Here is a 27,028-nt window from a genome sequence, read left to right on the forward strand (position 1 = left end):
TACTTATGCGTTACTTTTTCTCACCAGGGCTGGGCTTTCTTGTTTGTTTTGTTGGGCTCTTCTTGTTTTTTACTAACAAGAAAATCCTATTCACACCAAAAGTGAAATGAATACACCTCAGGCTGAAGGAAATGCAAATCCATGACTGTACAGTAGAGGGCGCAGCTTAAACAAACCTTTCAAATGTGCTGCCATTCTGGATTACAGAAAAATAGGACGCAGGAGAAGAAAATTCAACACTCTTGCTTTGTAGCAATAAAAAAATAAATAAATAAATAAACACAAATGTGTTTTATCTAAGTCTTTTTTGCTTATTAGTATGGTTGAACTGGATCATCAATGGGGCAGAAGTTTACACTACTGTGCTGTGTGTGTGCACTTGGATGGGTGAACTTCCCACTGGCCACATGTCCATCACTTTCACTTTCAAAGGTCATCAGCAAAGACATTAGTTTATAATGTGAGATTAAATACATGTGTAATTTATATGTTTGTGTAATTTAACATATTTAATTATTGCAGGTTCGTGTAATATTCTGAGCTTGCATTTCACTTTTTTATTTATTTTGAAGAATACTCAATATGTCTTTGTGTAAGTGAGATGAGAAAACGCATGCTCACATTTATTCTTGAACTACAGTAAGCATCATGTTTACACAGCGCACACAACACCTCTTCATCTTACTACACAATTCTCTCAACATGGAGACAGAAGAGGTGTCAGTCAATAAATGGGAAAACAAATTAGCTTGTGTTATCTGAAAAAGTAACTCAATCATTTGGTTGTAAATTGAAAAGTAATGCATTATTTACAAGTTACTAGAAAAAATGCAATCTGATTATGTAACTCACATTGTTTGTAATATATTACCCTCAATACTGGATACTTGCTAGTGTTTGATACTTTTTGTTTTTTGGTTTACCTCTTGTACATGATCATTTACTAGAAGGAAATTAATATTTTATTTGACTTTGGAAAATGTTTTCAATTGTCAAACTGCTTCTAGTTGGTTCATCGGATACGTTCTCTGCACTACTGCCTTTCAGCAGCTCACACCAGAGTGAATACGTCAAGGCTTAAACAAGGCTTAATTCGAACAGAGTCATGTGTTAGCCCTTGGTAACTAGGTTATTAGTTACCCTGGTAACCTACAGTAACACATAACCCAGAGTAACTGTTAATTTAATTTAATAAAGGAAAAAAAAAATGTATGAAATAATTTAAATACAACATTAATATTACAAACAGTCTGTATTCTGAGTGTAAAAAAAAAAAAATCACTAGTAATATGGAAATAATATTTTTATAATTCTGTATTAATAAACATGGAAAGAGACATGTCTCTACCATGCAAAGCCAAATCTATTTCAATTCTAAAGTTAATGCCAGGCTAAAGTCGTCATCCTTTGGTATGGCTGTAAGAGGATAATGATGCCCAGTGAGGTCAGAATCAATTATCTTGGTGCAACTGACCCTTAGCTTAACAAAAGGGTCAGCTTTTTCCTTTTTAGAACGGATGCGGTGGCTCAGAAACACTTTGATGAATGACAGACATTCTGAAGGCTAGGATGTTCCATAATGTTTATGTAGTACAATATGATATCTTAGTCAATACATTGTGAATTTTGCTCATACACTTACATTTAAAATTTAGAAATAGCAGTTCATTTATTTATTTTTTATAAATAATACATTTGTTATGAGATAATCATCTCAGTGGGGGATTGTTATGGAACTGTAATATATTTTTCTGTGTGAATTTTCAATAGACAAAATGAAAGATGAATAACACTGCAGAACAATGTTTATTATATGTTCAATATATATATATATATATATATATATATATATATATATATATATATATATATATATATATATATATATATATATATATATATATATATATATATATATATATATATATATATATATATATATATATATATATATATATATATACATATATATTCAAATTCAAATTCAAAATTGCTTTATTGGCATGACTGTAAATAATACAATATTGCCAAAGCATACATATAACAATAATAAAAACATCTGTATAATAGAAGAAAATATAAAATATTATAATGCTATCAAATATTACAACATAACTTAAACTTAAATTAACAGTGTAACACAATAGAACATGTCTGAACATTTGTTACCACAGTGGTTAAACAAATACACACACACACATGTACGGAGGGTCACTGTGGTGGACGGTAGGGAAACACACTGAGGTCAGACACACATTACATACATTCACCTGCTGTCTCTCAGGCTGTGACACGTCCACACGTATCTCGCAGCCAGTGCTGCTGTCTGTCCCTCTCCTAATATTAACTTTATTTGTTCTACTTCAGTCATGGCTGTAAAGTTCTTCATTATGTTACTGAATTTGGTGAAGTAGAGATCTCTAATTGATATGTATTTGTGACAGTGAAGGAGGAAGTGCATCTCTGTCTCGATCTCTCCTGTCCTGCAGTGAACACACACCCTTTGCTCTCTGGGTAGCCAGCTCTTTCTGTGTCTGCCGGTCTCGATGGCTCACTGAGCCTGTATTTGGTCAGGATCCGTCTCTGCTTTGTGTCTTTGACACTTTGGAGATATTCTTCTAATTCATAATTTGATTTCAGTGTTCGATAGAATTGTAATTTACTTTGTGTTTTAGTTTTCTCATCCCAATGTTCCAGATATGTATTTTTAGATTGTTTGAAGATTTGGTTTATTTTGATGTTTGGAGAAGCAGTGCTGGTCTGAGACTGGTTAGTGTTAGTAGAGTTAGTCAGGTTAGTAAGTCTCAGAACCAGCTGACTGAGGGGACTCTTTTCAGGGTTCAGTTCTTGGGTTTGTAATGCTTTAAATTGTAGCGATTCTGTGGGACTTGATTTTAGATGCATCCAGAATTTGAGGGATCTTTTTTGCATATTAATAATCAATGGGAATCGGCCTAATTCTGCCCTACATGCATTATTGGGTGTTCTTCTTTGTAATTTTAGGATCATTTTACAGAATTCTGTGTGTAGGGCTTCTGTTGGATGTCTGTCCCATCTAGTGTAGCTCTGATCACTGAGTGGACCCCAAACCTCACTTCCATACAGCGCAATGGGCTGAATGACACTATCAAAGATTTTACACCAGATTGGAATTGGTAAATCAATGTTTTGGAATCTTTTCTTGATGGCGTATAGAGCTCTTCGAGCTTTATCTTTGAGAGCATTCACTGCCATACTGAAACTCCCCGATGTAGTGATTATCAGACCGAGGTAAGTGTACTGCATCGTGTGTTCTAGGGCGGTGCTGCCTAGACTGAACTGGTATCTGTGTTCCTGACATCTGGGCTTTTTCTGGAAGACCATAACGTTGGTCTTCTTGAGGTTTACTGCCAGGGCCCAGTTCTGGCAGTAGTCGTCCAGCAGGTCCAGGTGCTGCTGTAGTCCCTGTGCAGTGGGTGACAGCAGCACCAGATCATCTGCATACAGCAAGAGCTTGATGTTCTTGTCTTGTAGAGTGAGTCCGGGAGCTGTAGACCGTTCCAGCTGCACCGCTAGTTCGTTAATGTAAATGTTGAACAGCGTTGGACTCAGGCTACAGCCCTGCCATACTCCTGTCTTCTGGGTGAAGAATTCTGTATGTTTGTTGCCAATCCGTATTGCACATTTGTTGTTCGAATACATTTAATAATGTCGTAAGCTTTACCCCCTACACCGCTTTGTAAAAGTCTGTAATATAATCCGTCGTGCCAAATAGAATCAAATGCTTTTTTGAAATCGACAAAGCATGCAAATATTTTCCTGTTTTTGGTCTGTTTTACGTGTTTATTGATTAGGGTGTGTAGGGTGTAAATGTGGTCAGTAGTTCTGTGATTTGGAAGGAAGCCAATCTGACTCGGACTCAGGACATTGTGTTCGGTAAGGAAGTTTACAATTCTATTTTTTAAAATACTGCTAAATAACTTCCCCAGATTACTGCTCACACAAATGCCTCTGAAATTATTAGGGTCCAATTTATTCCCAGTCTTATGAATTGGGGTAATAAGTCCTTGGCTCCAGATGTCAGGCAAACAGCCCGAACTAAGTACAATGTTGAATAATTTGAGCACAGCCGTCTGCAGCTCAGGTGTGCTGTGTTTCAGCATTTCACCCAGAATGCTGTCAGCACCACAAGATTTCTTACATTTTTGGCTTTTGAGTTTATTTGTTAATTCTTCATGTGTAATTGGGAAGTCGAGTGGATTTTGATTATTTTTAATTGTGTCTTCATAAATTTGTAGATTTTGGTTGATCAGATTATAATTGTCATTGAGTTGTTTTGGTGGGATTTCTTTATATAAATTTTCAAAATGTTTTGTCCAGATTTCTCCATCTTGTATTGGTAGGTCTTGTGGTTTTGCTGTGCTTAGATTATTCCACATATCCCAGAACTGATTCTGATTTATTGAATTTTCTATTTCCTGTAAACTTTTGTTGAGATGGTGTTGCTTTTTCACTCTAATTTTGTCTTTGTATAGTTTTAGTTTTGAACAGTATTCAGTTCTGATGTCTGTGTTTTTTGGTTCTTTATGTTTCAAATTTGATAATTTTCTAAGTTGTTTCCTTAGTGTTTTGCAGTCTGAGTCAAACCATTTGTCATCTTTTGGGGTATTTTTAGTATATTTTTTGCCTTTCTTTTTCAATTCACTTTTATGTGCTGCTTTTTTAAATATGTAATTTATTTCATTTGTAGCCAAATTAACACCATCTTTAGTTGTTTCAAATTTCTTATTAATGAATGTATTTATTAAATTTTGTAGTTCTTCCGAATTGAGGGCTTGGATAAATTTGTCTGGGCTGTCTGGAGCCCATTTGTATCTCTCCTGGACCTGATACATTTTGCAGGTTTCCAGCCTGTTTTGTTCTGGTGTGTGATGAGTTTTGATATAGATGTTAGTTTGGTTATGGTCAGAGAGTGGAGTTTGCTGTTTGACAGTAAATGCACTGAAGGAGGAAGGGTCCATGTCAGTGATGGCATAGTCAATATATATATATATATACACACACAAGTATCGTACAGCTCTCAAACCTTTAACGTTCTCCACAATTCTGACAGAAATGTCAAATATGAATATAAGAAGAAATACTTAAACATAATACCAGCTTTAGTTGCTATTGCTCATACTTAGGGTTGGGATCTCAACAAATTCTGAAAAATACTTTATTATATGTTATTACATATTTTAACATTGCTTCATTGCTATAATTTAGATATGTATGGCTTCTAACTAAAATACTTATGTTGCATAAAACAAACCATGTAAGGTGAGTGATTAACTTATTATTTGTTGACTATAATATGCATACTTTGTATATGTATGCATACTTTATGACTTCACTTCAGTCATTTAATTGCTGGGAACTTATTTTAAACTATTTATATTTTTAACTTCACTTGAAGGCTGAATTTATGGAAATTCTGTCATCATTTACTAACCCTCAGTCCCAAACCTGTACAAGTTTCTTTCTTCTGTTAAACACAAAAGAAGATATTTTGAAGAATGTTGGATACCAAACAGTTGCCATTGACTTCTATAGTATTTTTTTTTGTTTCTCCGTGGAAGTCAATGGTTACCGTCAACTGTCTGGTTACCAACATTCTTTAAAATTTCCTCTTTTGTGTTCAACAGAAGAAAGAAACTCATTCAGATTTGGGGCAAATTGAGGGTGAGTAAATTATGACCAAATTTTCATTTCTGAGTGAACTATCTAGTTTTAAAACGTCTGTTAGCTCATATTCATTCTCATTTGGCACAATTTGTATTCATACAAAGAATGGACATAAAGACTGTAATGCTTGTCTTTACCAATATACTGTTTGTGAAGCATCCAGAAGATTTAGCACAGTAGGGCAGATAAACATGTATGCAAGAATCCAGAGTTAGTTGTGAATCAACTAAACCTGTCATAACAGTCAAGATCAAAGACATACTAAACCATCTCCAAAGTCCTAACAAAGCTGCACAGCAAACTCTGTTCTTCAATTCCCTACTTATAACAAAAACATGGAAATCATAACTCAGAATTCCTATTTTGTTTGTACTTCCACAGCTTCTTGAGTTGTGACTGCAAGGATTTATTTCTGAAACGTTAGTAAGCTGAAACTGTTGTCTTTTTGTGAAATAAAATAAGAAAAACATCCTCCACTTTTTTGCTGGGATGTGAAGTGGAGAAGATGCTAAATAGCCTTGACCCCTAGAGGCAGTTTTATGTTACCCAGTGTGCTCGAACAAAAATGCTGCTTTTCATTTGTCTTAGTTCTCCAATGTCACATATACACAGCAAAAAAAAATAAAAAAAAAGGGTAAAAGGCTTATATTGATTAACCTAACCAATGAGAATGTCTTGTATGGGAAATCCTAGGGAAAACAACCCAGGTGCAATCTGACAGCAAAATTCATGAATTGAGAAATCAACTTTTCCTTGAGCTTTTGATATATAAGAGGTTATTGTACTATAAGAATATCCTGTAAGTTTCAGAACTGAAAACTTCCTTGTTAGTCAAATAAAAGCTTTTGTTGACACCAGGCCCAGCAAACGACTGATCCTGGAATGTGCCAAATCTATGAGGTGAAGAAATCAATGCCTACTTCATCATTGCAACATTAGCCCCGCCCACTGGCGTGTTAGTTAGATGAGGAGGAGAGAAGAGCAATACAACAGGACAAAAATAACATTACCGTTCAAAGGATCTTTATGCTAGGAATATGCATATTTATTTTCAACAATGTGATTGCTTTGTTTATTTCTATTCGGTTTTTCACTGTGGATTCTTTGGTAAATCAATCGTATTTCAGCACAGGCTTTGCAAACAGACTTTTACAATATGGACTTGACAGTAATGCAACAACATGTAAGTAACTGTGATAAAGGTGCCATTGAACATTTTTTTACAAGATGTAATATAAGTCTAAGGTGTCTCCTGAATGTGTCTGTGAAGTTTCAGCTCAAAATTCCCCATAGATTTGTTTTTTAATTCATTTTTTTCAACTGCCTATTTTGGGGCATCATTAAATATGAGCCGATTTATGCTGTGCAGCCCCTTTAAATCTCGTGCTTTCCGCCCATGGAGCTCGCGCTTGCCTTAAACAGTGCCTAAACAAAGTTCACACAGCTAATATAACCCTCAAAATGGATCTTTACAAAGTGTTCGTCATGCATGCGGCATGCATGTATCGGATTATGTGAGTATTGTATACTGTTATATTATTTACATTTGATTCTGAATGAATACTACACTGAATGCTACACTGTTGAAGAGATTTATAAAGAATGAAGTTGTGTTTATGCATTATACAGACTGCAAGTGTTTAAAAATGAAAATAGCGACGGCTCTTGTCTCCGTAAATACAGTAAGAAATGATGGTAACTTTAACCACATTTAACAGCACATTAGCAACATGTTAACAAAACATTTAGAAAGACAATTTACAAATATCACTAAAAACACCATGATATCATGGATCATGTCAGTTATTATTGCTCCATCTGACATTTTTCGTTATTGTTTTTGCTTGCTTACCTAGTCTGATGATTCAGCTGTGCACAGATCCAGACGTTCTGCCTTTCATAATGTGAACATGGGCTGGCATTATGCAAATATTGGGGGCGTACATATTAATGATCCCGACTGTTACTTAACAGTCGGTGTTATGTTGAGATTCGCCTGTTCCTCGGAGTTCTTTTAAACAAATGAGATTTATATAAGGAGGAGGAAACAATGGAGTTTGAGACTCACTGTATGTCATTCCATGTACTGAACTCTTGTTATACAACTATGCCGAGGTAAATTCAATTTTTCATTCGAGGGCACCTTTAATTCTAATGCCTGATCTGATATGTGATGATTCATGCAGTCATATGTTCTTTGTCTATGTGTCAGTAAATCAAACCAGTGACTAAATGGTCAACTTCACATTGTTTCTCTTAGTAGAATGAAAATTATCTCTTATCATTTAAACAGTGATTCAATTATATAAAGAAAGCGATCAAGGAACGCTCCCTTTGCAATCGTTCGAGCTGTCAATCAAACAGCGTGAGTTTATCAGTGACTGAGTTCTGGAAACGCACCAAAACTCCCGTTTCATTCAACAAATCTCTTAGTCATATCGTGTTTGCACTGCTAGTGACGATGAAAGCATTTGTTGGTGTGCAGAAATTGACAGCATGTCTGTGATCGGCTGTTCATCACTGCAACCTTTCATGCCACAATATAAATATAATGCCATAGATCTAAATGTAATGCAGCACTTTTCTTGATTAGTTCACCTTGAGAGCTGTAATAGTAAAAACGTGCTAAAAGAGAGAGGAATAAGTTGGCTATTTCAAATGGAAAGATGTTAGCCAATCACAGCAGTGGGCATTTACACTGAAGTCTCACAGTAGACACGTTCCTTAAAACAGAGCGTTCAAATAAGAGGGCTAAAATCAGGGAAGCAAAAATGCCTTTTATTTCTAAATTATGCTTACTATGCATACTAACACTGTAAGTGCACCCCAGAAAACATTATAAAACAATAAAACAACACAGTTCATGACCCCTTTAAGAGTGCCAAACCCATTTTCAGTGACCATATGGACATTACAATACATGTACAATGGTGTGTTTTTAGGAAAATAAATAATTTATTTATTTATTATTATTATTAATCCTAAGAAAGTATTACAACTGTGCTGCAACTGCACAGTAAAATATATTTAAATGAACAGGGGATTACAAAGCCATCGTGTTACAAATCTAGTGAAATGCTGTAATCATTCCTCCACAAAAGATACTGGAAAATATATAACTGTAAAAATAAAGTGTAATGAGTGCATGCTGGGTTCTTAAATGCATGTTAAACTCACAGCACATGCAAAGATGGAGTTCATCAGCTCTGAAAACACCATGAGCTGTTTGCTTGAACACAGCTTCGAAACGTACAATGCGAAAGAATATATGAGTCAAAATCTGCTAAAGGGTAATTAAATGTAACACATCATGTAAAAATGTATAATCTTTTATTGGAAAATTAAACAACTGTTTATCAAATTTGAAAATTGCGTTAATATTGCCTTTAAACAACTGAGAAGATCAAACTACATTTTATAAAAATCACCTGCCAAGTTCCTAAATCTTACATCGGCATTTGAAAGTCATATTAGACGACTACAGGGACTCATCTCATCTCATTTACCAGTTCATCTTTTGCCTAAATTATGAAAAAAAAAAAAGATCAGTCAAGAATTAGTCAAGAAAATTATTGAAATCAGAAATGTCAGAATGCACAGTTCATGCATAAAAGAATTTTATGCATTCTGACATTCCTGATTTCAATAATTTTCTTGACTAATTCTTGACTGATCTTTTTTGTCTGTCAAAATTTAACATACAACACGTTGAACGATGTTCACTAACCCAGCCAGGTTTTTCAGTTGGATTGTCATTTATTCTCTTTAGCATGTAGTGTGAAGTATTTCACTCAGTTCCCTGATCATTCCGATTCAATTTTAGCGAGTGAAGAACAAATTTATACTCACGTGCGTTACGTATTATGTGTGTTATCATCTCTGAATGACATTACGTTGAAGCCGATCAGGCCGCCATTTTCTCCCCTTCTCAGAAAGCAATTACATATTCAAAACATCCGGTAGTGTGGGTTTTTCAGGAAATGATGTATTGTGCATGTGCATGTAATGTATTGTGCACATTATTTTTAGACAGACAACAATGTTGTGATATTCAAATGATGTGGATTTGAAAACAGATGGATCATGAGGTAATAATTATTTATTTCTTAGCCGTCACGTATTCAGTGATTCAATTTTTTTAGTTCTAATATTCCAACTGACAGTCAGCATAAGTTTTTGATGGACGTGATAACGTGTCAGGGATGTACTATGCGCTGGTTCATTATACTTATATTATGGAATGAAATTTGTTTCATGGCTTAAATAAATTACGTTACTCACAGACTAACATGCTTGGCTTGATGTGTTACAAAAATGTTACATTCAGCTGTTGCATTTATTGAATTTGAATATCAAGTTCATTTTTTTTTTTTTTCTTTATCAGGAAAGGAGTGGTTTTCCATTTTCCATTTCCTGTTGTTCTATTATTAACGCTTAATTAAATTGCAGCCTTTTGCAATTTGATAAACACACTAAGCAAACACACTTCTGCAAAAAATTTTATGAAAGTGTTTTTGGTTCATTATGAAACTGTGGCAGGATAAATTAAACTGTAATTAATGGGAAACCACTATAATATAATATAATATAAACGTTTATATTAACACATTTCAAGTACCTACGTGTTGTTTACTTCACTGTAGTCATATATTATACAGATAAAATTCCCTGTTGCACATTGCTGGAGCCAGAAATAGTGACTTATGGAACAATTTCTCTGTGACCACACTGGCTGACCCATGTCAACAATAGTCTTTGTCCTCCAAACCACGCAAGCAGTCTTCAAGAATTGTTTACCTCTACCATCACATCAGTACCTCTGTAACCCAAGACCAAAACAGATCTTACCTGAAAATTGCATAATACGCCTCTCAGACTGCAAATGTTACATAACAGTGCAAACAAAAAATGTGTAGTAGAGAAATGTTGAAATGTAAGACCAAAAAATTTGGGGGTCTACAGTTTACATTGACTTGTCGATTAGTGCATTTCTGGATGAATAGTCAGCTAGTAAAATATAAGAGGCCATGCAAACCCTAGTGATGAAGTGGTTTTGGGAAGGACTCTAGCTGCTGAGACAGGCTTATTTCCCCTATAAACCTATATATGGCTTGGCAGGTTGTCATTAGATGAAATGAATGTGGGGAAGGAGGAGGTCTGGTGCCAAGATATGCTCCACACTGGGGGGAAACACTGAATCTAGCTGGGACTAGGACCGAAACAACATGCTGACGTAATCAATGATGCTGATTATATAAATGCGTTGATTTGCGTACAATGTGTCGCACTGTTTATGTTCATCCTCAATCCCTGTCATGTTTCACACTAAAGAAGACTCCATAGAGCAGATGTTAATACCTAGCATGGCGATGCTGCATTTTGGTTTTATTACAACTGTGAAAACAGCATTCTGGAAGCCAAACTGACAAATTTTCAGGTCTTACAACTGCAGCGTATAAATAGAACCACGCTGGACAACTTGTTGCCTGCCACAAGACGCAAGAGCCACACTGAACTGTACAATCTTTAGTCTTGTGTTAAAGGTCCCGTTCTTCGTGATCCCATGTTTCAAACTTTAGTTAGTGTGTAATGTTGTTGTTAGAGTATAAATAAAATCTGTAAAATTTTAAAGCTCAAAGTTCAATGCCAAGCGAGATATTTTATTTAACAGAAGTCACCTACATCGAACGGCCAGTTTGGACTACATCCCTCTACTTCCTTCTTTAATGACGTCACTAAAACAGTTTTTTGACTGACCTCCGCCCACAGGAATACACAAAAAAGGGGGCGTGGTCTTGTTGCGCTCCCACGGAGAAGAGCAAGAGTTGCGTTTGTAGAGTGTGTTTGTCGCCATGTCCTCGAAACGGTATTATTTTCATCCCGCACATCCTGGCACAATCAGAACTCGTTACGTATTTCTGAAGGAGGGACTTCATAGAACAAGGAAGTCATCAGCCTGTTTTTATGACAGTGGAAACAGCCGTATACAGATAAGTAAATTATGTGAAAAATACTGTGTTTTTTTACACGCGAAACATGAACACATGTTATATTGCACACTATAAACACAATCAAAGCTTCAAAAAAACACGAAAAACGGGACCTTTAAGACCTTGCACATCAAGAACACTAGTGTCACAGTAGTGTGCAATGTCAATGTCACCAGCTAGTGTGCCCAGGACAGCCATCAGAGGGCACTCCTTCCCAGACCTCTGCTATTCAGTCATGGACTACAGGTGCTGGTCATATAATTAGAATATCATCAAAAAGTTGATTTATTTCACTAATTCCGTTCAAAAAGTTTAACTTATTTATTATATTCATTCATTACACACAGACTGATATATTTCAAATGTTTATTTCTTTTAATTTTGATGATTATAACTGACAACTAATGAAAATCCCAAATTCAGTATCTCAGAAAATTAGAATATTACTTAAGACCAATACAAAGAAAGGATTTTTAGAAATCTTGGCCAACTGAAAAGTATGAACATGAAAAGTATGAGCATGTACAGCACTCAATTCTTAGTTGGGGCTCCTTTTGCCTGAATTACCACAGCAATGCGGCGTGGCATGGAGTCGATCAGTCTGTGGCACTGCTCACGTGTTATGAGAGCCCAAGTTGCTCTGATAGTGGCCTTCAGCTCTTCTGCATTGTTGGGTCTGGCATATCGCATCTTCCTCTTCACAATACCCCATAGATTTTCTATGGGGTTAAGGTCAGGCGAGTTTGCTGGCCAATCAAGAACAGGGATACCTTGGTCCTTAAACCAGGTACTGGTAGCTTTGGCACTGTGTGCAGGTGCCAAGTCCTGTTGGAAAATGAAATCTGAATCTCCATAAAGTTGGTCAGCAGCAGGAAGCATGAAGTGCTCTAAAACTTCCTGGGATATGGCTGCGTTGACCTTGGACCTCAGAAAACACAGTGGACCAACAACAGCAGATGACATGGCATACAAATGGGACATAAAAACCTCTCGGATTTCATAAAAAAAAATAAAAAAAAAAAAAAAATCGTAATTTGTGTTCCGAAGATAAACAAAGGTCTTACGGGTGTGGAACAACATGAGGGTGAATAATTAATGACAGAAATTTCATTTTAGGGTGAACTAACCCTTTAACTCTGTCTTTATAAGCAACGTTCTCTGCAAAGTCTTGCATGTGTCATGTGCTGCATTTATGAGTGTTCTGTCTTTGGTTTTCTCATGCTCATGGTTTTGTTGTTTTCTGGTTTGCCTGAGATTCCTGCCTGATGTTTGTTTTGGACTGTTTGCCTATGTTTTGACCTCTTGCCTGTTTTGGAGGTTACATCTGTGGATTACCCTAATAAACCACATTTGGATCCTCAACTTTTGCGTCTCTGAGCAGTTATGTGACATAACTATGACAATAACATATTAACATTCACATAACACACAAAAAAATTGTTTACTATAAGTATGCAATGCAATTTTGTTGTCTGCCACTTTAAATGCTCAAGCGTTCATCAGCTGGAAAAAAATTGTTCTGAAAGTGATTCCAATTCCTCTGTGTTGTTATTGTTATAGTTTTTGTGTGGACTCTGCTAAATTCACATTGATTTTTAAAACTATATTTTTTATTGTTATATTTATCATCGTTGGTGAGAACAGGCCTTTAAGTAGATTAGTTTACTCACAGAGACAGAAAAAATGAGTTGCGTTCATCCAAGTTCATCCGGAGCTTTTTTTTTTTTTTTTTTTTTTTTTTTTTTTACAGCATTTAAAGCTCTTGCTGAATATTTAAAGGTGGTGCAGTATATAATATTTACAGCTAGTGGTTGTAATAATGGGTATTATTATTATATGTTATATGTATTCAAGCAGCTACTTTAATCTGCAGAATGATCAAAACATTTCTAGACTCACACCCATAAGTGAATGTTGTTGCTAATCCGAAACAGTGGCTGGGAACATCACAGACATTTGTGTTACTGATAGATGCCTTTTAATTCTCGGCACTGTATTTGTGAATAAAATATGTAAAGATTAATGGGAGAAGTTGTAGTAATTTATTGGTAAGTTAACTAAAGGATTAATCGACTAACTAGAAAATAATCAATTAACAGTAAAAAATAAATAATAATAATAATAATAATATGTAGATTAATTGACTAATCGGAAAATAATCGATTTTAATGAAACACAGAACACAGGTTCAAGTTTGAGGCTACTGAGCAACATATCTCCCACCTCTAGTGGGCCCTGGCCCCCAGTTTGAGAACCACTGGCATATAATTGATGTTCAAGACAGACTTTGAGCAGCTCAGTAGGTCTGGGAGACAAGAAAACACCTTTTCAAAAACAGAAATGAATGCTCGTCCTAATTTAAAGATGAGGATTAAACTAATAACTCATATCAAATGCAACCTACTAATTGACAGAGTTGGCTGAAGTATGATCAAATCTAATCATCAAGCAAGGGTCGCTTCGGTCAGTTTGGTGGCTCTAATTGGACTCAGAGAGGATGATCAGAGAGCATGTGGGACGTTTAACAAGAGCCAGAGGAGAGCACGGTCAGATGAAGATGATGAGTTGATGCAAGACATGTCGAATGTCAGTATATAAATGGATGCCCTTCCACCCTTCATCCTTGCAGTCAGACATCAGGTCAGTTTATTTTCAAGAGTCCTCAAAAGCCTCCAACAAATCCACCTCTACCTTGACACCAAATTCCCACACTTTTTCAAGACTCATCTTGCCTAGATCAATAGCCTTTCCATCCAACCGCCCAACTGTCACTCAAACGTAGCAATAATTACCTACTAATCCAAGCTTTCCACCTTTGTCTTCTTCGCTATTGTGGAAACTTGAGGGGATGCTAAACCAGGCTTGTCTTGGTCATCCGCTGGGCTACCAACTTTGTTGATTTCTGACAATTAATCTATCCTGCAACCAATGCGGTAACCTGCAACATACACTCGATCGACACCAGGGTCCTCACCCCCGATACCTCACATTCACTGTAAAAAGGAGCACAAGAACAATAATGAGGTGCTAATGTAATAATGATAAAAGTGTAATGGTCTTCCATGCCTTAGAGGACTAAATAATGGTGAGAGGCTCTTGTTCGTTTTTTCAGTAGAAGGCTATTCAGTATCATAACTCCAGCCATTTGAAGAAATTGCTGAGACAAGTGGAATCGTCCTTGAGGTTACAGTTTGATTTCTTTCCTGCCATTGGAAAAATCGTTTATTTCATTTAGATGAATTTCCCTGCAATTGCAGGGACATTCCAGACATTCAGATCTTGATTGAAATGCACTGGCGTGTGAGTAGTTTCATACACAAGTCATGAATATTTAATTCACAGATAAGTACAATAACAGCAACAATCGGAGAAATGGTCGTTGTTACGTCCCCATAAGTCTAGGGGTATAGAAGGTTTGAAATCTCACAGTCTGGAATGAGTCATGCTCAGTTGTAATACATCTAAATTCAATATTTAAAACTCCAACTGACTAACATGTAGACTAATGATAATTTGAGTGCATAATGTAAAAATGCCAGGGTTATGAAACTTTCCAAATATCATCAAAAACAAGGTTATTTCAGGGTTTAAAAATGTTGTATGGTGTGAATCACAAAAAAAAAGTAATGAAATTTATGAATTAATAATTCATTCATACATATATTTAGAACCTGCATAATTAGGGTCCACCAGAACCCTAATTATGTTTTGTGTTCTGGATAAAGCACAACAAATGGAATGGATTGCAGAGTATTTGCAAAATCTGTGTATAAAACTTTACTCATTTTTACTCATGGTGTGAGAAAAATAAAACTGGTGAGATGTGACAAAATGGCCAATAATGGACATTTACATTGACTAACGATCAAAAAATGCAAAATGAGAACACGCAGCCTTTCCAGTAGCATAAATAAAAAGCATGCTTAGGCCTAGTTTCACAGACAGGGTTTAGACTAAGCCAGGAATAGGCCTTAGTTCAATTATGGCATTTAAGTAGTTTTTATAAATGTGCCCTAGAAAAAACAAAAAAACAACAACAACATAAAAAACATTACTGGTTTGAATGTTGAGACAAAACAATGGCACTGACTTATTTTAAGATATGTCAGTGCAAGTTGCTTTCAGTTAAAACAGCTCAAAAGCATTTTAGTCTAGGACTAGCTTAAGCCTTGTCTCTAAAACCGGGGTTAAGTTGTTTCTCTTAATTATTTCCCTTCAATGCACCACCTCTACAGCTATCAGCTTGAAAATTCCAAAACTAGACAGATGCTATTTAATATTTTTACTCAGCACTTGCCCATGTAACTATTGTGATTATAAACATGTATTGTAAAGTGTGACTAAGTGGATTAAACAAAAGACAAAGAGAAGGAAAGAGAGAGAAAACATTTTACATCTAAAAACAGTTATCACTATTTCTCTGTGACAACTTTAATTACAGTTTGAGCTTTCCAAAGTTGAGATATTTTAATCCAAAATGATGATCCATGATGTGGCGTAGCTTTCAAGGGGTTTTAAAGGTAATGTGTTGATCTCAAAGACGGGAGGATGAATTGAGTGAAAATGGAGGAAAACAGCATATTATCTGTAATTTGGGGTAAAGGCAGCATCGCATTGCATACATTAAGGAGGATAATACTCGTGGATGAATATGATTATTCTTTACTCTAATAATTGCATAGAGATTCACAGCTGTAGGAGAGAAATTTCAAGGTAAATTGCAAACGGGAGATTACCACAAATCCTGCCAAGTTATAGAAGCTCTGAAATAAGCCTAAGAGAAGACATTTTCCTTAATTTGACCAAGCAAACACTTCTCCAACTTCTGAACAAAAGCTCAATTATTTCATCTATGTGTGCTGTGATATGGTATTAAAGACAAACAGAGAGAAAAGATTCACTCATACTAAAATACAATTGTACTCTGAGATGATCTCCAAACATCAGAAAACACAGACCGAAACTGTCAAAGTTATAAGACTTTTTGCAATGCAAATATAGGAACTTAAAGAGCTCACACCAAAGGGTAGTACCACTTTGAATACCAAAATATTATTTAAAATATGCAAAAGTAGGCTATGATGATTTGTTAAATCATGAAATCAAAATTATTTTCTTCATTATGAACTTCACAAATATCTGTAAACATATTGTGGTATTTTCATGCTTTAGTAAAGTAAAAAAAAATGACATGCAGCATTTTTATATATATATATATATATATATATATATATATATATATATATATAAATATATATATATCTATATATATATATATTTATTTTTTTTATTTTTTTTATTTATTTTTTTTTTGGGGGGGGGGGGGGGGGGGGAACGTTAATTCCACTTTATTATTTTGCAAACATTATAGGAGTGACAATTTTGATTGTTCTCTGAATGTTCAGAAACAAGTATTAAACAAAACATCCAACCCAAAAAAAGTTACGTGAATGATATATTAATAACTTTTTTATGCTAACATTTTGAGAACATTATTAAAGACTAGATAGCTATGATCGAACTTTCTATTCCAATTACTGAAAGAATGTTTGCTCAAAACTTTGAGAGAATATTGCCAGAACATTCTGAGTACGTTCCCTGTTATCTGGGTAGGAGGTCAGCAAAAGTATTGACCCTCTATCGCACCTGTAAGCTGTTCCAATTATGTTCAAAGGTAGATGTAGCTGTCAACCTTCTTCTGAAACCTTCTTATAGCACCTCAGTATTTGAGCACACAGATACAGAGAGCAGATGAAGAGAGGATGAAAGACTTGAAAAAGCCCATCAAAGTAGCAACAGTACGTTCAGTACGTACACCATCTGTGCATCTGCGCCCTGGTGAGAAGCACCATGGGAGGCCTTAGATAAGTGTGAAGAACAAAAATTTCTTTCATCAGTGCAATAAACACATCATTTTGTCCAAAAAAGATCTCCAATGGATTCAAGCAAATCTGTCCACATCCATCATTGTCAATTAGCGCATATCGAAGGGAAACCGCAGAGGAGAGTTGTATTTCAATCTGCCTCTTGCTAACTAACCACCTACAATCAAGTTCAGCCATGCACCCTCTGCACTGTATCATGAGTAATATGTAAATACTTGCATTTTTCTTCAGCACAACAACGCCACTTTTATATGTAAAAGACCATTACAACAAAATAAGAAAACAGGTCTTTCTATAGAGTTGTCCTTGTGTGGTCAGTGTAGTTTGATTTACACACAAATGACTCTTTTGAGCATGTTCTTTTCATGAATCATTCAATTTCATATTTCAGTCTGATTAATGCTTCACTGAATGAACTCACTGAATCTGTCACTGAAGTGGTTACTGAATGAATATCAAGTTACTTTCAATGATACAATATAATATAGCATGGATGGCCAGAGGAGAGAGAACTTCTTTCATATATGCAAAATGGGCATTGTAACTGAAATATATTTAAATGAATCAAAATTGAAATACAGATTCACTGGTCAACCAGTTATTTTTTACTCCAAACACACAATCTGCAACAACCTGACTTTTTTTTTTTTTTTTTTTTGGCCAATTTCTGTTCCGGACTTGCAAAAAAACTGTATTGTAACAATTCCCAAAATGTAATTGGAAATGTAAACAGACCAGAGATGGGACATGCTGAAGACGGACACAAAAAGGAGAGGAGAACACACAGGTGCAGCAGAGAATATATTGTACCAGGCACTGCAAGATCACTATTCGCGATTCACCAGATATTGGAAGAAAAAAATAAATATTGAGTTGGTTGTTGGAGTTTATTTGCATGTATCTCTGAAGGGAACTGACTTCAGAAAAATGTCAATGTCATTTTCTTTTCCTTTTACCTATATAATGCCTATAAGTTAGACCTTGCACCAGCCATCTTTACAATATCATATTTGAACTTCTGTTTTATCGGTAGCTATTCATATTTCTATAGCATCGCTGTTGAAAAGTAATTAGCTGTTGAAGTGGATTATCATGAGCATTGTAATGTTTAAAGCAGATGTATTAACAAATGTCAGTACACCGGAAAGATTTTAAAACGAGAGGTTAATTCATAAATACATAAGATCTTACCTTCATGCTGTGGAAATACAACAGAACTCAACGAGCGCAGTGCTGAAAAGGGGTGGGGCTACATAAGGTAGCCTATATTAAAGTAGTGTTTATAAGCGCAGTGCTGCTTTGTGTACAAAGGTAACCAAGGAAACGCTATATTGCCGCTATATTGCCGCTATATTGCCGCTTAAGTGTCATCTACTGTCAGAGAGTGTATTTACATTTTCATTCAGTATTTCAGCTGTTTTTATTTTGAGCAGGTATGTTTAATGTACAATAATTTCACAAAGCTATTGTCAGACCATTGTTTTAGCTTTAAATCTATAAATTATACCATCTAATTTAAATAAAAACAACTCGTGCTACATGTCTGTAGCATCTTTGTTTGGATTGTGATTAAAATGCAATGGCAGCCTCTAATTTCAAATGGCTAAAGACATTTTTTTGTTTGTTTGTTTAAAGCCACCTTAGTCTGTAATAGTGCAAATAAACTTAAAAGAAATAAAAGTAACTGGTATCGGAATCAGACCTTTTTTTTTTTGTAAAAAAAAAAAAAAAGCAATTAGAATCGGCCATGAAATCATGATTGGTGCATTCCTAAATTGAACCAAACTAAATCAAAATCAAATCAAGAGCTTTCGAACCAGAATTTTCCACAATCCAACATTCCGAAACAGAGGTGTAAAGTATTTGAGTAAATGTATCTAGTTACTGTACTTAAGTGTCTTTTTGGCTACTTTGTAATTGTACTGAGTATCAAAAATATTGGCAACTTTTACTCTCTACTTGACTACAATTTTGAGCCAGTAACTGTACATTTTACAATACATTTGTGAGGAGTAATGCAATTACACATTACATTTTACACAGCGCCAAACTTTTTCTGCAGCAGCTTGTTTCTGCTATAAAGAAGCAATATCAACATCTAAGGTCATTGAAGGTACTATGACTTGTGTGTTTTGCCTTTACTCACCCATACTTCAACAAGGCTACTTTACATGAATGTGAGTGCATTAGCTGGTAAGTGTGATTCGCAGATGTTTGGTTTATGAGATGAGGTCATGACTGCAGCCTGTGATGAGGCTTAAACCAGCACATCCAGTGCAAGTAGACCTTTATTTTTTTTATTTTTACTTAACATCATTTTACTTATCCGCTATATTGACAAGAACTTTTTGATGGATATTGGTTTATTTATGGCCTTTTTGAGCACTTGAGCTTAACTGAGACTGTCGATCTTGATTTATTGCAATATTGAGGTGTTTATTTATTTTATTTATTTTTTTTATTTTAGAAAATAAACATGATTTCTCATCTTACAAATCAACTGTTTCTTATTTTCACTGACATGTCTTTCAGGTGTCAAGGACTAGTGTATCTTTTAGCCGTCATTCAACACAAGTAAAATACTTAAGTACTGTTAAAATCAGATACTTTGCTGTCAGGTGTCTGTACTTTTAGTCAAGCATGGTTTTCCGGTACTCTTCATACCTCTGTTCCAAACAGACCCGCAAGATCGGGAATTACTCTGTGCAATTGCATTCAGTGCATTTTTTTATGAACAAGTTTGTGTCATTACCTGACTGCCATAATTTGTTTGGTGAATCAGCAAAAAAAAATATTGAGCATGCACAATACATTTCTAGTGAATTTTCCACCACAGATAATCTGAGCCAAACCAAAAATTGGCAGACTTGAATTTCATGGCGAAATTCAAGTGCTGATCTGAATTCTGACCACACATTTTCAAACTCACTGTCCTTCATTTTAGTTCAATGAAATTCAGATAAAAAAATAAACCAACGATATAGCCTTACCATTAGGGCTCTCCTCATCTATGGCTACAATGGTGGCAGGCGGGCCTGTTCTGGAGAGCTTGCACTCTGAAAAGCAAGGACACAGAGTAAATGGAAAACAGGAACAGAAAAAAGAGACATCAGAATTTCATCAAGTCTAGACCACGACGTAACTCATACTAAACAAGACATTTCAATTTCAGCTCACATTAAGTCACACAACCCGCACATAAAAAAAAGATCTACGAGTACTGTAACCTATCTACTACCGGGACTGCGGGGCCACAACTCAAAGATAGATTTACAAAATGATTTCTTTATGTGTATAAAGAGAGCTGTTACCACTGGGGTTGCGAAGGGTTAATAGAGTTGTGCTCTCATGCCCGATGAGAGAACAAAAGAGTAACATAAAGATAAAATGCATCGTCTTACCCTCATACTGCCAGTCTGGAGTCACAGATAGTGTCATCGGCAGAGAGCAGGAGAAAGATGGAGTGACAGAAAGGTGTTGAGAGAGAAGAAAAAAAGAAAAAGAAGCACAAAATCAAATTTTCCTCCAATGCTCATGAGATAAGACAGAGAAAATAACCAAAGAGTAGAGACATATACATGGGCAGAGCAAGTTTTGTTCATTTGAGTATTTATTTTCTGGTGGACCTCAAGATGTCCATGAATTTACCAAGTAGTATGTGTTGCCAGATCGTATGTTTGTAGTGGAAGAACATTTCTTGTCGGATAGTAAGAAACCATAACCAAAAATTTAACCCTGAAATCCGACCGGTTGAAGGAAATGAAGATATTTCTTCAGGAAAAAATATTAATAAAATGTTGCCAGATCTGTTATGTTAATCTGTTTTGGAAAAACTTGAACATGCTTATAGTGCATAGGACATTGCACTTGAAAATGTCACAAAACATTTCTAGAAATTTCTAAACACTTTTTCCCACTTTGCCTGGGTTGCTAAAATCAGAGGGAAATTGAATGTTAGTCTAGCATAAATCCCAGCCCTATACCCTACACTAAACCATAACTACAAACCTAAAATCCAATTAGTCGTAAATAAATTTGTTCCAAAACCAACCAAAAAATGTCCTAATTGGCAAATCCATGGTCATAAATTACATGGGCCACGATTTTGCCAATAAGGGAAAAATGTACCCATACCAACATCTTTAGTTTGTCCTGGAACAGAACTACTTTCAAACAAATAACCATACATGCCTTCACCTGAGCTTAACCATTAACTCAAAGTCTAAAAACAGATGAAAATTTAAAGTTGGTAAGAATGTTTCTTTTTTTTTATTTCTTTTTTTTTTATCTCAACCCCAGCCATAAAGTTTGACTTAAACTCAGGTTAACAAGACTGACAAGAGCCCCAACCACAACCTTAACGTTAACTCTAAAATCAAATGACAGATTGATAAGAATGTTCTTCACACTCCAACCCCCAATGTAATTTTGTTCCAGGACCAACAAGGATGATGATCCTAAACATGTGCCATTTGTCCAAATCACTGTACAGCTTGACAGCAAAATGGGCTGCAAACAGTTTGAGTCTGATGCAATTTCTACATCAGTGCTACATGCATTAAGAACAACAAAGAGATGATTGACATTAATATAATTGTTCCTGACAGTAGTGATTGCATTTTTCAGAGCTATTGACTTGCCATTAGCAAATGTTCTTCAGACGTGTCGTCGTGATGTTACACATGAGATAAGAGACACCTTCAAATCTAGTACAGTCCACTTTTGAATTTCACTGTCAAAAGAGGCGGCAAAAAATTCTAAATAAAAAAAAAAAGAACTGACAGCTTTTTAACAGGAAAAGCAACAAGATGTTGTATCTCCTAAATCCATAAATTCAAATCGTCAAAGTACCTCCTATAGTAATTCCACAACCTCCAACCACAACTTCTTCTAAAATTGTTTTATTAACCCTCAGGGATCTGAGGATTTTTGGGGCCCTGGAGAAGTTTTGACATGTCCTGACATTTGTGCTTTTTTCAGTTGTTCATAAACATATTAATGGCAAAAGTTTCATTACACTGTATTCAGCACAAACTAGGCTACAATAATATGTGAGGAACATGTATGTACATTTTTGTGTTTTTGAAGGAATAACGTTTATGCGTGGTTATTGAAAAAACAAAAAACTTAAGTCACTGAAATAAAGCCAAATATATATATATATATATATATATATATATATATATATATATATATATATATATATATATTAAATCTGTGTTCACAAGAGTTCTGGGTATTGGAGGTTGTAGACTAGAGTTTTTGCTTCAAAATGAGGTAAAAAATTATGCTGCCTGCTTGTTCATATAAAACAATAGAGAGATTTAAATTTTCTAAAACATCTTTGGTCAAGAAACACAGTATGTGTGGAGGCGTGAATCATCATGAATAATGGGTGATTCTCACCTGAGAAGACAAAAGAATTGCATAAAGAGCTCTAATGACCTGCATAAATAATGATATTAAAATATAATGTATTTCTGAATAATTATGTTACCTCTATGGCATTTCATATAGGCTTTTAGCTTACACCGGGTATATGGGGGGAGTACTCTGGGATCGGGCCAAATTCTGAGCTCGGACAGCACACCAAATATGCATACTATTTTACTCTAATTATTTGTAACTGTGAACTCGTGAATTTTCTTTTCAATGTACTGTTAAACATCATCCAACTAATTCAGCTTTAAGCTTCAACATAGACCTGAATTTTGTTTAAAGGTGCAATAGGTGATTCTCAACAGAAACATTTTTGTTATACTGGTTGAAAGTCTCCTCATATCCTAATAGCAATCAATATGTTAAATGGTCTAAATGTATTTTTATAATATATATATATATATATATATATATATATATATATATATATATATATCTTCTGTGGAAGGCATAGGACCATAAAATGTTCATCCAATTATTATTTTCAGTCCAAATTAAATAAAACAATGTCCTACCTGCCTGTCAACGTATGTCTTTACATACCCTCACGCACACTGTTCATGCAGACATCATACGTCATCAACGTGTTTCATGCAATGCAGAGTTTACACAGACAGATCTGCAGTCACCAGCGCAAACAAACAGCAACCACCTTTTACAGTTCAAAACAATGAGCTTATGCTGCGTTCACACCATAACTACCGTAGTTAAGAGATGGCAACCCGTGACGTTCTAGCTGGAGCTGTTCACGTCCTCAGACTCAGAATTATGTGTATCCATGTCAACAGTATCAACACTAAAAAGAATCTGCACCAGTCAGGTGGTACAAGTACGAGCTCTCTAAGTTGTTTACGTTCATTATTATTGTAATATTATGTGATTTGAGGCATGAGGTAATTTAACACCATCTCTTGTGACGCTTTGCAGAGAATGGCTGTGTATGTATCAAAATTCATGCGTTCATGTATTTTGGAGGCATGGCTTTGGACGGCGACTTGCAGGGAGGGTGGGATTGTATGCTTTCAATGCTAGCAGGCTAATGTTCACATTTCCCAGATCACCTACTGCACCTTTAAGTCCTGTGAGTTTTATTTCACCCCAGCATTGCAGGAACTGACTATCCACTCTCTTGATTTACAGTGGCAAGCAATGAGACAGTGCTACGCTGCAGTCCTTGAGTGACTGATTTGATTAACATGCTCCTTCACGGTAGGCAAGACGAGATCTACGGCTGCTGTTGCTTGCTGTTGCAATGAATCCAGTCTCAACCCATTGGCTTTTCTCCACCGGTCTCTCATCCCTATGTACCTTTATCCAGAAATTAAGTTCTGAGAAGTTATGAGAAGAAGACAGTAGGATATAAATCACACAAAATCGACACCATGAATTCTACAACACAGATCAGTGATTATGAACAAAATGGGTTTTCTTCAGGGGTGCTAAACCATGCTTCATTTACAAGGGAGGACATGTAGGAAATATACTGTCCCGTTACACAAAGGTTAATAGTTAGAAGAGCAAGTGAAGGTCAAGTCTACAGTAAAAATTTGTAGGATTGGTTTGCTGTGTTTTGACGACGACCATTTGCATTTGGGCTTGTGTCTCCAAGTCTCGTCTCTGGCCTGCCGCTCATGAATTAGAGATTGATAGCATGTGTGCGGCTTTACGTAACATCAGAAGTGCTGACACATTAAACCAAGGCAAGCCGGGCTCTCTTAGCAACTGGGCCTATGATGGCGGGCAGGGTTTCAAAGGAAAGACCAACTATCTTGTGTTCCCATTAAAGATTCATGGCTTTGGGGCCCCTTTTATACTGAGCATGACTCAGACAGAAGCATAGATAACATTGATAATCTTTTGACAAATGCTGTGCCAAATAGCACCCTAGACCAATAAGCTTTTATTTTCTTAGTTTAATTTAGCCTAAGAGGTGACCTAAATTTCTCACAGCTTCAGCAGAGGTGAGAACCACAGCATAGAGGTTCTGTAGTCTCCAAGCCTACATCTACATTAATTAGGATACATTTAAAAACGCAGCTTTTGGTGCTTTTGCACTGCATAGTACGGTTCCGTAAGTCTTGTGTGAGGAAAAGAGTGACATTTAAGTCATTATTAGAGTACCTCTTTGCTTTACAGCCCATGGTCACCTGCCACCTTCACTGAGGAAAGAGCAGTGTGAACATTCTGTCTAGCATCTCTTTTTGTGCTCCACACACACACACACACACACACACACACACACACAAAAGTAAGTCATGGGGGATTGATTGTGAGGGTGAGTGATTGTCAGAAATTTAAAGGATTAGTTCATTTTCAAATTAAAATTTCCTGATAATTTGCTCACCCCCATGTCATCCAAGATGTTCATGTCTTTCTTTCTTCAGTCGAAAAGAAATTAAGGTTTTTGATGAAAACATTCCAGGATTTTTCTCCATATAGTGGACTTCAATGGCCTCCAAATGGTTGAAGGTCAAAATTACAGTTTCATTGCAGCTTCAAAGCGTTCTACACGATCCCAGATGAGGAATAAGGGTCTTATCTAGAGAAACCATCACTCATTTTCTATTTTTTTTTATTATTTTTTTTTATACATTTTAACCATAAATGCTCATCTTGAACTAGCTATCTTCTTCTTCTACAATATGCTAGTGCAAGTATATAACAATTAGCTTAAACTTTCACCTGTGGAGGGCAGTAATATACTTAGCAGTGTCTACACTGCTGGAATTCTAATAGAGAAGAAGAAGAAGAAGAAGAAGAAGAAGAAGAAGAAGAAGAAGAAGAAGAAGAAGAAGAAGAAGAAGAAGAAGAAGAAGAGAGCTAGTTCAAGATGAGCGTTTATGGTTAAAATGTACAAACCCGATTCCAAAAAAGTTGGGACACTGTACAAATTGTGAATAAAAAAGGAATGCAATAATTTACAAATCTCATAAACTTATATTTTATTCACAATAGAATATAGATAACATATAAAATGTTGAAAGTGAGATTTTGAAATGTCATGCCAAATATTGGCTCATTTTGTGAGTCAATTTCATGACAGGTACACATTCCAAAAAAGTTGGGACAGGTAGAAATAAAAGGCCTGAAAAGTTAAATGTACATATAAGAAACAGCTGGAGGACCAATTTGCAACTTATTAGGTCAATTGGCCTCTCAGAGTGGCAGTGTCTCTCAGAAGTCAAGATGGGCAGAGGATCACCAATTCCCCCAATGCTGCGGCGAAAAATAGTGGAGCAATACCAGAAAGGAGTTTCTCAGAGAAAAAGTTTGAAGTTATCATCATCTACAGTGCATAATATCATCCAAAGATTCAGAGAATCTGGAACAATCTCTGAGCGTAAGGGTCAAGGCCGGAAAACCATACTGGATGCCCGTGATCTTCGGGCCCTTAGACGGCACTGCATCACATACAGGAATGCTGCTGTAATGGAAATCACAACATGGGCTCAGGAATACTGCCAGAAAACATTGTCGGTGAACACAATCCACCGTGCCATTCGCCATTGCCGGCTAAAACTCTATAGGTCAACATGATCCAGAAGCACAGGCGTTTTCTCTGGGCCAAGGCTCATTTAAAATGGACTGTGGCAAAGTGGAAAACTGTTCTGTGGTCAGACAAATCCAAATTTGAAGTTCTTTTTGGAAAACTGGGACACCATGTCATCCGGACTAAAGAGGACAAGGACAACTCAAGTTGTTATCAGCGCTCAGTTCAGAAGCCTGCATCTCTGATGGTATGGGGTTGCATGAGTGCGTATGGCATGGGCAGCTTACACATCTGGAAAGGCACCATCAATGCTGAAAGGTATATCCAAGTTCTAGAACAACATATGCTCCCATCCAGACGTTGTCTCTTTCAGGGAAGACCTTGCATTTTCCAACATGACAATGCCAGACCACATACTGCATCAATTACAACATCATGTCTGCGTAGAAGAAGGATCCTGGTACTGAAATGGCCAGCCTACAGTCCAGATCTTTCACCCATAGAAAACATTTGGCGCA

The 27,028-nt window shown here is 35.9% G+C and overlaps 1 protein-coding gene across 2 annotated transcripts in view; it reads right to left on the bottom strand.

The window, feature by feature from the left end:
- Positions 1–27,028, bottom strand: part of pcdh15b (protocadherin-related 15b) — a 239,673-nt gene that overhangs the window by 195,895 nt on the left and 16,750 nt on the right. The window contains exons 2-3 of one of the 2 annotated variants that reach the window (XM_067368857.1): positions 20,983–20,997; positions 20,572–20,637 (exon numbers count right to left, since the gene is read on the bottom strand). In XM_067368857.1, the coding sequence (XP_067224958.1) occupies positions 20,572–20,637; positions 20,983–20,997 (81 nt within the window). The remainder of the gene's footprint in view (positions 1–20,571; positions 20,638–20,982; positions 20,998–27,028) is intronic. The other variant, XM_067368859.1, reaches the window with a different exon arrangement.

Source organism: Chanodichthys erythropterus, chromosome 19 (assembly GCF_024489055.1).
Source record: "Chanodichthys erythropterus isolate Z2021 chromosome 19, ASM2448905v1, whole genome shotgun sequence".
Taxonomy (NCBI): domain Eukaryota; kingdom Metazoa; phylum Chordata; class Actinopteri; order Cypriniformes; family Xenocyprididae; genus Chanodichthys; species Chanodichthys erythropterus.